This window comes from Bradysia coprophila (genome assembly GCF_014529535.1).
Source record: "Bradysia coprophila strain Holo2 chromosome X unlocalized genomic scaffold, BU_Bcop_v1 contig_39, whole genome shotgun sequence".
Classification (NCBI taxonomy): domain Eukaryota; kingdom Metazoa; phylum Arthropoda; class Insecta; order Diptera; family Sciaridae; genus Bradysia; species Bradysia coprophila.
This window is the reverse complement of record NW_023503329.1, coordinates 2983448-2996213: the sequence shown is the minus strand read 5'-3', so window position 1 is coordinate 2996213 and position 12766 is coordinate 2983448. Positions and strand designations below refer to the sequence as shown.

The window sequence follows — 12766 nt, the reverse complement described above, 5'->3', positions numbered from 1 at the left end:
CTATCTAATCGCACAACGACTGATGCGACAGGGCATATTATTCTCAAAATTGCAATGCCTAAATATTCTGAAAATTCCTGCCAATTCTCAGAAGTTATTCATTAAAATTTCTTTCAACATTTTTTCGATAATTGTTAGGAATTTTTAAGAATTCAAATTTCGTATAATGAACCCTGACCTGCGGGCAAATCTTATCATTGAATGTCTAGAGTCTAGTGTTTTTGCAAAGTAATCTGAGTTTAAAAACAAATGTAATGCATCGGAATCGGCAGTCTATATTCATTTACCAAGATGATAAAGTTTATCCTGATTTTTTCACTATTGTCTGTCGCTGCGGCACAGCAAGAAGAAGAACAACCTCTGTACTGTGACTACTTCTATTTTGAGACACCGAGGGAATACCTGTATACGTGCCAGCTAACAATCCACAATCCCAATGGCCTTAATAACTTTACTACAATCGGAGGTGAGCATCTCGATGGAAACACCGATGACGATGTGCAGCTAATATACGGAGGCGGCGGTGGTATAACTACAAACATCCCCCACATCATTTGTGCCACGTTTCGTAATCTCATTCGTATGGAGTTGTATGAATTGGGATTGACTGCAATTGATAATTATTCATTCGCTAATTGTTCACTGGTCAACGAAATCAATTTGACTGGCAACCAAATCAGCTCAATCACCGCGAAAGCTTTCGCTCATCTTCCCAGACTAATTAGTATCGTCATGGAGAGTAATTTACTGACAACGTTACCGGTCGATGTATTTGCGACTGTGCCTAACTTACAGTGGCTGTACATGGGTCATAATCTTTATGAGCATCTTCCAACTAATATTTTCCGACCACTTCGTCAGCTGGGGGTTCTGTCCATCGGCAACTCCAATCTTGATGCTATTGATAGCGGATGGTTCCAAACCACTGATCGTTTGTACGATTTGTATTTGGCAGACAACAATATAACCAACATAACGGGTTGTTTTGCTGGATTACAAGGATTGAATTATCTTACCTTAACTGGCAATCCAATCAGTGAAATCCCGGCCGGAACATTTACAGCAACACCAAATCTTAGGAACATGTATTTTTCTTACAGTAATTTGACACGATTGCGATCGGATTCATTCCCCAATCTTGACCGTTTGACTACACTTGATATTAGCGGGAATCCAATTGGACGAATTGACAAGGACGCCTTCCGGGGTCTCAACACGCTCACATCGCTAACCATAACGAGCTCGTCAATTCATTCACTCGATCCGGATGCATTTCGGGGTGTGCCAAATTTGGTTTATCTTTCGCTGCACGACAACGAAATTGGTGCTCTGCCAGAAGGTATTTTCCAGTCAATGTCAAACCTAAATTACCTCGGTCTGTGGAACAATAGTCTAACGACTGTGCACGGAAAATCGTTTGGATCGCTTTCGTCTTTGACAACACTGGACCTGGCGGAAAATGAGATCTTTTCAATGGATAGAAATATCATTGACGACGCGACGAGACTTAACACGCTCTATTTCATTGGTAATAACTGTGCAAACGATAATTTTGCTAATTTTATTAATAACAGGACGCAGCATCTGGAATCACTATCTGCATGTTTCGAAAATTACACATAGAACCTGAAGAACTCACAGAGCTTAAAGATTGAAAAATATTTAAATGAATGGCAACATTTTATTTGTTGTTTTTTGTACCTTAAACCGCAGACGATCGGTGCACTGGCATTTTTTTATTAGGGTAATGACACATTTAAAAAAAGAGGAAAAATTATGCAGTCCAAGTAGTTGTACGAACAACGTCACAAAACAATATCAGTCGGTAAATTCACAAGAGCCTCGTTATCTCGTATCGAGCTTGAATTGGCTTGTCTCTCTCTCTCTCTGATTAATAAGTTTAATGTCATGGTGAACTTTTAGATATAACTTATGTGGTGTACCGTGACAATTAGCTCCTGAATGATAAAGAATGTTTGTGTTTAACATTTGGAAATAAATATTTTGAGTAATCTAAAGGGTCGTTTGAACTGAATTTCAGGTCAACCTGAGAGTATTTGAACCCAGTGCCGGACTGGCCCTATGGACGTTCGGGCCCTTTTTTTAATTTTTGTTTGAAGAAATGACAACTAAGAGTCTTATGAAAAATTTCTTCATACAACGCCCGAAGGGCTTTTTTGAGCCAGTCCGGCACTGTTTGAACCTGAACTTGACTTGAACGTACTTGAAATCTAAAATCAGTAAAAGTTCAGCTATATCAGGTCAGTTTTCAGGTATGCCTGTAAAAATTTCAGATATAGATCATCTTCAAGGCCGTTAAAAAATAATGTCATTTGAATGAAAGATTTGGAACCGCCGCATATTGTTCGTTCCTTTTTTACACATGTTTTAAATTTAGTACTCAAATGACAGCTCTTTTTTGACATAATTTGTGCTGAATAAAACCAAGGTTCTGAAAGAACAGGTTAAGACACTTTCGAGTTGATCACGAAGGTGGTGTGATCAAAATTTTCCTGTAGCGCCAACTAGGTTTGGAAAATTTTATATGACGATTTCAACTTAACAAAAAATAAATGTTTTCAAGTTGACTTTTCAAACAATATAAATGTCTGAATTGTCAAGATTTGTGTTTCACCCGCCTTCGTAAGTGTCTTAACCTGTTCTTTCAGAACCTTCGAATAAAATACAACGAAACTAATCTGAGGTTACGTTTGAAAGTACCGAATCTTGAAGATACAGGAAGAAAAAAAGTGAAATTCGACATGTTTTTTATTATTTTTTTTTTTTTGGGAGTTGTTGTGGTTTGTAATTGATTCCACAAGAATTTCGTTTTCTCAATTTTAATAAAAATATTCAATTTAGGTTCAGTTTGCATTGAATAAATCGTAAATTTGTATCAGTAAATGAAACAAATTCCACCCATGGAGTGACTTCTATTCTGAACAAAAATTACCCTACTCTTTTTGTCCAGAACCATGGAAACTGGCCTGATTCTTGAGAAACAGGAGAAAAACTTAACTAATCGAAAATACATATATCATGACAAGCCACCACAAAATTACTGTTTCGATTTCCGATTCGAAAGAAGGTAATAAACTTCATCCAATGCTTCGGTTGATGGCAATGTACCAAGCACGGAAGCTGCATTACCACGTTGAATGTCTATAGAAATTCTCTGTTTAAGGAAAAGAGTAGATCTCTTGTCATTAGTGACATCAGCAATTCTCTTGCCCAAATCGGAAATAAATTGTTTTGCATGAGGGCCCCACGGACCAAAATTTTGAAAACCTACCGGAACAAAATAATATTGATCAAGTAAAGAATGATATAATTCGATCTTCTTATTTTCTGCTGTTTTAGCCACCCAACCAGCATTTCTGGATGATGTATTAACATAAATTGTCATTCGTGGATCACGTGGACTTCATTGTGCGTAAATCCTACCAGTTACTGGGGTTCATCTTTAGATGTGGCCGATATTTTTCGAACCAATCGAGTCTTGAATTGCTATTCTCGTCACTCGTTAGGAATCGGCTTGAATATTGTTCATCAGTGTGGAATCCATTTTATCTGAATGCCAGGGATCGGATTGAAAGAGTACAAAAGAAGTACACGAGGATGCTATACTTCAAATTCGGCATTGCTCACCCGAGGCCACCATACAATGAACGGCTATTGAAGTTGAAACTCCATTCATTGGAGACTCGCCGTCTGGAATCTGACGAGCTGATGCTGTACAAACTTATTCACTATCGTGTAGATTCATCATTGAGGCGACAGTTGTCATTCCGTCAATCGTCCACGAATACCAGGCTGAACTCAATTTTCTACCTTCCAAATATGTCTACGAATTACCAGCTAAACTCACCGTTAAATAGATTACAACTGCAGTGGCGCCACAACTTAATCATATGCACTATTTCCGTGAACTAGACATTATCGGCATGAGGCCGCCTGAGTTTAAGAAGGCAGTTAAGGACTGTTATGTTTGGTAACGGATGGCTGTTTCTCGGATTGGTGAGTTTTTCTATTTGAATTGTATACGTTTTGATGAATGATTTGATGAAGTAGTAGTAAGTGACTAGCTTGTTATTAGGCTCCGGCCTGTTAGTTTGGTCGTTAAACTGAATAAAAAAAAAAAAAAAAAAAAAAAAAGACTTTGCAGCTGTGTCTCGACATGTAGCGTCCCACAGTAAACATTTTCCTTTCGACCATGGTATTAACGTCAGGCCATCCGGGCGTTTGCCATCTTCACGAACAACTCCAGGTGGTTCCAAAATTGCTGGGAGTCCTGCGGATACAACTCCTTTACGAATTGTTTCATTCAAAGTATAATGTCTTGGCCGTGTGCCGGATGCTTTTTTACAACTCAGTCCGTGATAACCATAGATGTCAACGTCCTTCAAACAAATACATTTATGGGGATGACATATTTTTGCTCCAAGTCGTAGAGCAACCGAAATTCGTAATGTGTCGTTATCGAGTCGTAAACCAAGAGATGACGAAGGCAACGCGCTCAACCATAGTCCAGATTCTTCCTGAGATGATGCTAGTAAACGGGCTTACTGACAGGCATCATTTCCAAAAGAAAAAGTCAGGTCAGCGAATTTCCTTTCCATAACCGGAATAGACCAAGATTTCTGAATAGCGGAGTTTTCGAATGGTATCTCGGCGGCTGATTCCAATTTCCAAAACTCGATTGCAGAATCTAAAAGTTCGTTGTTAGATGGCATTATTTGTTGTTGTAAATGGTTAGTCGCTTTCATTGAAGAAATAAATGCTGATGAAGCAATATCAGCCGTTGATATCAAACCGAGACCACCTTTCTTGATTGGCAGTGTACATTGAATCCAGGTTCAGTTCTAGTTTGATTCAGGACAATCTGTGCTTCAGGTTTCAGGTCGACCTGTTTTAAATTTATAGTTGGTGTGTAAAAAGAACTTCCACATTTGCTTTTGACGAAGGAGTTTTGCTTATAATTGAAGCATCCAAGTGGGCATTGGAATGTTGCTGTAATAATATGGGCAAAATGTGAAAGGAAATGCATGAAAACGACATTTTGGAATTTTTCCCTTTATAAAATGAATGTTGTTCGGTAATTTATAAAACCAGTTGTCTGAAGATTGGAGAACTGTTTGAATTGTACAAAGTTGTAACTTTTTGCGATTACAAAAAGGGCCTAAATATTCTTGGAAGAAAAGTCATGTTTTATATTTTGTTGAGCTTCAGGTACGCAACGGCATCATTACGGATTCATCAGACCGTTGCACCAGCACGTCATAGTAGATTACAGCAGAGCCTATGTAAATGAATAACACATGAGTGCGTTGTTTGCAGCGTATGAGCCGGAGGCAAACCGCTTAATTTCGCACACATGTATTACTGATTCGCATAGGCTCTTCTATACTGTGCTTTAATGTCTTAGGCATTGCATTGTATTTACATTGTCTAAGATGACAACTACGGAATAATTTTGCATAGAAATAGGTTTGTTCCAAGTAACTGTAAACACGAACTTTGACAACCCGAACAACGACAATTTCATCCATAGCAACGTCGCTTACGTGATATTTCATACAAATCGAGCAACGTCGCCTACGCGATTTACACTGGGATATTATTGAGGTTATGGTTATTTGGATGAAATTTGACAATTCATATGGCCTTGGAACAAACCTATAGCATTTCGGAACCTTTCCACTCCTTTCGTTTAGTAGGCATAGGATGTGCACGCCATTTCGGTGATACTTTTTTGACTTTTTGTTTGTTGTCACTCTCAGTTTCAATCATAAATTTTTAATTGTTGTTTCAAATTGTAAATTCAGTTTTGATTTTAGTGTTTTCTTATCGTGGTTTGTGTGAAGTGTTTTCTTATCTTGAATGAAGTGAAAACAAAAACAAAATCATCGAAAAATTTCCGACCAGCGCATTCAAATGATCGCGCATAGCATGTAAATCATCGAAAAACCTAACATGTAAGTTTCATTTACGTTCTCATCGCAGACAATGTAAATACAACGTGCAGGATGCCTTAGTTTGTACAAGGTGATCTTGGTTTATCTAAGATAAGTTATCTTCTCCGCCATTCGATGCACAAGTAGATTTATCAAACTCAACTCTGGTTCGAACGGTCAATATTTGCAGGACTTATCCTGAAAGAAATCGTCCATGTGCGGAATACAAAAAGAGCCAGCCAAAGAAAGATTTGTACCGTTAATTGAAATGTCATTCATAATTGATTTAATATTTAGATATTATTCACAAACATATGCTTTTCGATTCGTTCAAATTATTATCATCGGAATCATTCAAATCGGTTAAACCAACCGAATACAATGTGTGCACAAATTTTCTCAACAAATCATTTACAATAAATCAAAAATGTTACGATGACATTGATGACATTTGTATCATATTAAAAGTAGAAAAACCAATGAATCAAACCGCACATTATTATTATGGTCGGTTATTGTAATATGTATACACACATCATTGGAAAGTGCAGCGCGCAAAAATATGATAAAGTTTTTATTTACCTTTTTATCCATAAATTATGATGATTCTCTGTTCACATGTGTATAATACGAAAAGAAGAAAAAAAAAGAACAGCGAAAAAAAGCCCAACCAAAACAGACATAACCGACCATTATTATATTGGTATTACCTGTTCAAAGAAATAAAAGCACGAAAAAAAAACCTGCTTAAGAACAAATAAACTGCATCGCTAAGTATATAACGATATGTATTTATATGCACGAAATAATTCGATAATAATAAAATAACAAACAACGAAAAATGTAACCAATAACAATTTTGTGCGGTGGAAACTCCGCCTTGATAGTCGACAGACACCATTATTAGGTGTACGCCAATGGTTGTTGTATCGAAATATGGGAAAGGGAACTTGTTTCACCAGAGAGCACACGAATACCATCATTCATTCATTCAGAGAGTGGTTGTGTGTTGTGCTGGTGTGAAAAGCAAGTTTTTTTTATTGTGTTTTATTCACATATCTTCCGACTGGTTTTCACATTTTTAATGTTGCTTGTAAATCAGTCGTAAGGAATTGGTCGAGTTGAGAAAACGTATTTAAGATTTCGAATAAAAGAAAAAAAAAACGAATTAAAGAAAGAAAGGAGAAGAGACATTGTGTGTGCTTATAAAAGATTTTGTGTAGTGGTTAGATATCTTGTGTGGACCGCAGACTATTTTATCAGTTCTATTGACAATTGAACAAAGTGATTGATTTAATTACGAGAAAGAAAACTTCAAAAAGACAAAAGAGACGAACAATCTGAAGTTTAAATTAAAATAAATTTTTTCAAAGTTAAAAAATATTTAAAAAAAAAGAGTTAACAATGCCGCGACCATCAAGAAAATCATACGGTGAACATAAGCCACCGTATTCCTATATCTCGCTAACCGCAATGGCTATATGGAGTTCACCGGAAAAAATGCTACCGTTGAGTGAAATTTACAAATTCATCACCGATCGCTTCCCATACTATCGGATAAACACGCAACGTTGGCAAAACTCGCTGAGACACAATCTCAGCTTCAACGATTGCTTCATCAAAATACCGCGACATCCCAATAAAACCGGCAAAGGTGCCTACTGGACGCTTCATCCGCAAGCATTCGGTATGTTCGAGAATGGCAGTTTTTTGCGTCGGCGAAAACGATTCCGTTCACTGGCCAACAAAAACTCATTCAATTCCATCAACGACGAACTCACAGCATTGGCCAATCACAGTGGCATCAGTTTCGATATGGATCCATCCAATATGTCATCAATTGCAGCACAGTCACTATCATCAGCATCATCAACAACATCCTCATCGTCGTCATCCTCATCGCCGATCATACCCCATTTGGATATTAACAGTCACACAACCATTCATCCGACCACATGTGTCACAACAACGAAAAAGCCGAAAAGTCTATTCACCATCGAAAGTATCATCTCGTCGAACAATGAATCGAATCAAGCGATAAACGATTGGAGGGGAGATATGGCTCAATTACCAGCTGATGAAAATCGCATGGAAAATCCATTACATTTCTTTCCCTCGTATTATCCACACCCCGCATACAGTATGATGAGTCGGATGGGTTTCCATTTGCCGATGCTCGGATTATTGCCGATGGATCCGCAGGCGTACATCAATTCGATTAAAATGTGCTCAATGATCAGTTAGCTGCATCGAAAGTAAGCGAAACAAAAAAGATTTTTTTTATTTTTTCATTGTCTAATTCGTAAAACACCTCACTATTAATCACCTTAAAAGACTTTAATTTGTAATTAAAAAAAAAAAAGATTTTAAAGAAAAAGGGAAAATATTTTTTTTGTTAGTTTAACCGTACGCTTTGTGATTCTCAAAATATTTTAAAATTAAAGGTAAATCTATTGTAAGCGAAATTATAATAAGTGATTGTGTTGATAGTAACTCTTGTATATAAAATTACGCAATAATAAATGACCTATATATTCTCTCCATTAAGAACATGCAATACTGTTGGTCAAACAATTTATTTCAATATCATTACACTTTTCGTTCGCGTATCCACCGACCGACCGACGGTTCGACATAAGGTGAGAAGAATATGAAACCGTGCATTTTGCAACTGAGAACAGATGGAACTGTAAAGTATGGGTTTTCTTTGTATTTACTTAGCACTGGCTTTTCGGTATATCTGCAATCTGTTTTTTCCTTTGTCCGGAAAATAACTTAGATATCATTCGGTCGATATGAATGATGTGCGAAAAAGGGAAGTGGAAATGTTTCTACTTGTTGATACAATAATTATTCAGATGAACCCTTAACAGAAAGGAGAAAAACATTTTTAGTTTAATCGTGTCGTTGATTGCGTAGAATGCATTTCATCTGAATCAAACTTTTACAAATATTCAACCAGCTCAATACCACAAAATAGTTCGAATACGCACGACCATTTCTCACGATTATTTCGCTTATTGTTTAAATAAATAGAAAAACGAAGACTGTTAGGCCCAGAGAATTAGATAATAACAAAATAATAAATTGCGATTCTTCCACCAATTTAACAAATTTAGCTTCGCACTTGTACAGAGACGTATTTATAATCTCTGCAGCACAAATTGATTGACTGCGTTCACTTTCGATCGTGAATTACGAAGATGTTTATGCGGTGATCGTAAGAGTAAAATTTTGTGTTGAGTTTTGTGTTCCTATTTTAGCTTTTCCTTCTCGTGGCTCAAGCTGTCATTATTTAATGGATAGTTCCTTTTTATTCCTGGACGAGCTTTAAAGTTCCAAAATATTGTGAGATTTCGTTCTTTGGCACATTTAACTTGTTAATCTATTACTTCGTTAGTGTTGCCAAATATTTTGATAATAATTTTGGTCGAAGTTGTATAGTTTGTGCATCTTTTCTGTGGTGTTAAAGTTCATCAACCCTGATCCTGAACCTTGAGCAATGTTCGCTAAACTTTCCTTTTTTTTATATTTTACTTACCAACGGTGATCATTCCAAATTTTCGCTTGATTTTTAAAGATTCGAAATACCTAGACTTTTACTTAAGTATCTTCATAAACGGCTGATCATTGCCGTCTTCACACATAAGACAAAGTACTGTTTCACGAAACAAACGGATCTTTTCCTTACATTTTATTAGAGGACCTTATCATATGTTCAATAGTTTCCATTTGATAAATTCCATTGCGTTTTTTTTCTTTCGATGAGATTGATTGATTACCTAGCTTTTTTTACTCTTATTCCATTCTAAAGTGTCAATCAATTCAAAATGGTAAACAAGAGCTAAATTATCCTATTATCCGTTCATTTCCATCATTGTTAGACACTTTACGCGAAGCAATAAAAACCAATTTTTGAATCGGAAAATTTCAAAGAAATATTCCTTCAAATTAGTGGTCGGTTTAAAATTCTGTAGCAAATTATGTCTTAAAATCATTGTATTAGAACGGTCAAAGGAATAAGTTGTTTTTGCTACATTCGTCTGACAGTGCCGCCCAATGACACAGAGCTGCGGAAAAAGTAAAGGAAAAACATTTTTGATGCAGCTCGTTTTTAAGTATTTTCGCGATACCGCATCTTTTTTTCATCTGGTGTATGAATTTGAATACTAACAGCTGCAGTGTTTTAGGTTGAATGGCAATTAAGGCTCTTAATTTTCATGTCAGACAATTGTGGTCTACGACTTCGTAATACATGCGCGAGAGAGACATTTTAGTTATTTGAAATTTTGGCCAGCAGAATTTAAGAACCTTTAATTCCGATCGACCAATCAATTTATATATTGGATTGAACGAAATGTATTCAATATTACATTTAGCTGCTCGTGAGATGGGTGTCATTGTCATAACGTTACATATCAATATTGTGTCGTCAGTTCGTTTTGTTTTCTATTTCCACGTTTTGTTTGCCGTTGAAAAGATCGGTCCTCGGTGCTGGAAGTTGTATTGACATTTTTTTTAAATTGTGACTGACTGCATGTAATCTCATTCTTACTACGTTACTATAAGTGTTGTAAACTGAATTAATTTGTTTCTGGGATAAAATGGTTATTTAGTGCTGAAGGTATATGAACCTAATCGATTATGACGACAGAAGGCTAAGACCTAATGATGAGTGGATCAGTCGACTTAATTAAAAAACGACATTTTTATGCTACACTCGGTTTGTTCATCGGATAACTTCAGAAACTTAGTACTTAAAAAATAGTAGGTTCGCTGGAAAATGTCTACTAAAATGCTCTTTCAAAATCAAACACAATAAATCGTGTAGGAGCAAAACTGCTGTCGTATGGTAGTCGGAAATAAAATGAAGAAAATCTGGGTCTACGACCTCAATCTTCAATTTCAATCGAGTTTATTGTTACCCTAATGACACTTGAGCTGCACTGTAGAGGGCGTAAATTTCCTATGGAAAATCAAAGATCACGAGCTGTCATCTCATTTTTCCATATATTTTTTGCGTATCTTGATCATTGCCAAAAGTGTTACCAGCTTACACCTAAAGTGCTAGAAAGTTTTCTTTTTATCTCTGAACAAATTAATTTAGTTGACTGCATGTATTTATCAAATAAGAACTTTATTGTTAACGGCTCTATCGATAAAAACATTATTTAACATTGTGCTAGATATGCGTAAAATATGTGTCAGCTCTGACAGGGATGTTGATTTAATTTTCACTGTCGAATATTTTGATACTCAACGCAAAAGTTTCAATGAAACAATCTTTATTATAAACTCAGTAAAGGATCAATTTACCAAATTTTTAGAAAAAAATTGGATAACGAAAAGAAAACGTTGAGAACCAAAATATTTTGCAATAAATGAGGAGTCATGAGTCCTTGGCGAAAGCTGGACATACTAAGCTATGCTAAGTTAATTTAAATCAATTGTGTATACTAAAGTAGAACCTGAACGATGAATGAAATTGGACCTATTTTTCGGAAATAACATTTGAGATTTTTTACAGTAATGATTTCAACGCAGCTCATTTGTTTTTATTGACTTGATAATGCAAACATGCAGCATTGCGTAGTATATCAGTCATGCAACAATACATGTATTTATATATATAAAACAAACAAATCGATCGATTGTGTAGAAGCATTTTATCATTTTCAAAAAGATCTTCGACCGCTGTAATGCTTCGGTTCATGTTTAATGCAATAAACCTAATTCTAAGATTGTTTCTATTTTAAAATGATTTTTTTTAAATTATCTAATTACGGAACAAAAAATAATTATGGAAACGGGTATGTAAATTTAGGACGTAACGTCAATGAAATTGAGTGCAAAAATGCTTGTAAATTGACTACTTAAACTGTAGTAGAGACACCAAGCGATTTTTTTTTAAATGTAAAAGGCTTTGCATAATAAACTAGTGTGATTATACATGCTGAGGAAAGTGTTCCATGCGCAAATATTCGTTACATGGACGATGTCTAAATAAAGCAAAATGAAAATAAAAAGGAAAAATTTTATGTAAATAAATAAACGAAAAAGTTTAATAAATGTTAATATTATGAATAGCAAAAGAAGGATCATTTTTGTTGTTGTCCCAGTTTAACCATCGTCAACAGTTCACCCGATTCCGAAGCAGTAATTTAATCGGAGGCTCTAAAAACCGTTAATGTTACGACCGATTAACGACTAAATTATAGAGCGGATGAAATAACTGTCTTCATCAAAACTTTTATTGATCAATTACAAACGTAATAAAACAATGGTAAGTGTTCAGGTGTTTATTTTTAATCGGGAGACCTAGACGGAGAATAAGGCTGAGCGTAGAATTATTTTTTATTATTTTTGCTTTTCTTTAATTCGCATAAAAATTTGAATTTGCATTCAAATAAAAAAGCTTTCAAGGACTTTCAAACAAATCAAAGTTAAAAGGTAAATCTTATGAAAGTTTCTTAAACTGTTGTTTCCACACGGATATTCCGACAGTGATTGTTGTTAGTTCGAAAACTGAACGCAGAGAAGCTCGGTTTATCTTGGACATACAATGTATATATACATCCTCATTCATCATATTATAAAAGCGGAGCCTAAAGGGAATTCAAGAGGTTCCTTCTACTATAAGCAATTTAACTTATTCTACGCTCATATATGTATACATGGTCGAGCAAGGTCAAGTAATGGGTCAATGTGAACTTACAGCTGTGAAATGATAAGAATCCGGAATACGATATCGATCCATGCTACAAATACGCACGCACCGTAACGTTGTACTCATGTGATAAACAAAGCATTTC

At 35.7% G+C, this 12766-nt stretch overlaps 2 protein-coding genes across 2 annotated transcripts; both read left to right on the top strand.

The window, feature by feature from the left end:
- Positions 1-253: 253 nt before the first annotated feature.
- On the top strand, positions 254-1887 carry LOC119069802 (leucine-rich repeat-containing protein 15-like). The gene has a single exon (XM_037173957.1). The coding sequence runs from the start codon at positions 292-294 to the stop codon at positions 1621-1623; it is 1332 nt and encodes a 443-aa protein (XP_037029852.1). The 5' UTR covers positions 254-291; the 3' UTR covers positions 1624-1887.
- A 5051-nt stretch (positions 1888-6938) lies between these two features.
- LOC119069813 (fork head domain-containing protein FD4-like) lies at positions 6939-11738 on the top strand. Its single transcript, XM_037173973.1, has one exon. It carries the CDS (start codon positions 7359-7361, stop codon positions 8196-8198), a length of 840 nt encoding a protein of 279 aa, XP_037029868.1. The 5' UTR covers positions 6939-7358; the 3' UTR covers positions 8199-11738.
- The last annotated feature ends 1028 nt before the right edge of the window (positions 11739-12766 follow it).

Coding starts and splice junctions, on each gene's coding strand:
- LOC119069802 (XM_037173957.1), top strand. CDS start 292: ATGATAAAGTTTATCCTGATTTTTTCACTATTGTCTGTCGCTGCGGCA.
- LOC119069813 (XM_037173973.1), top strand. CDS start 7,359: ATGCCGCGACCATCAAGAAAATCATACGGTGAACATAAGCCACCGTAT.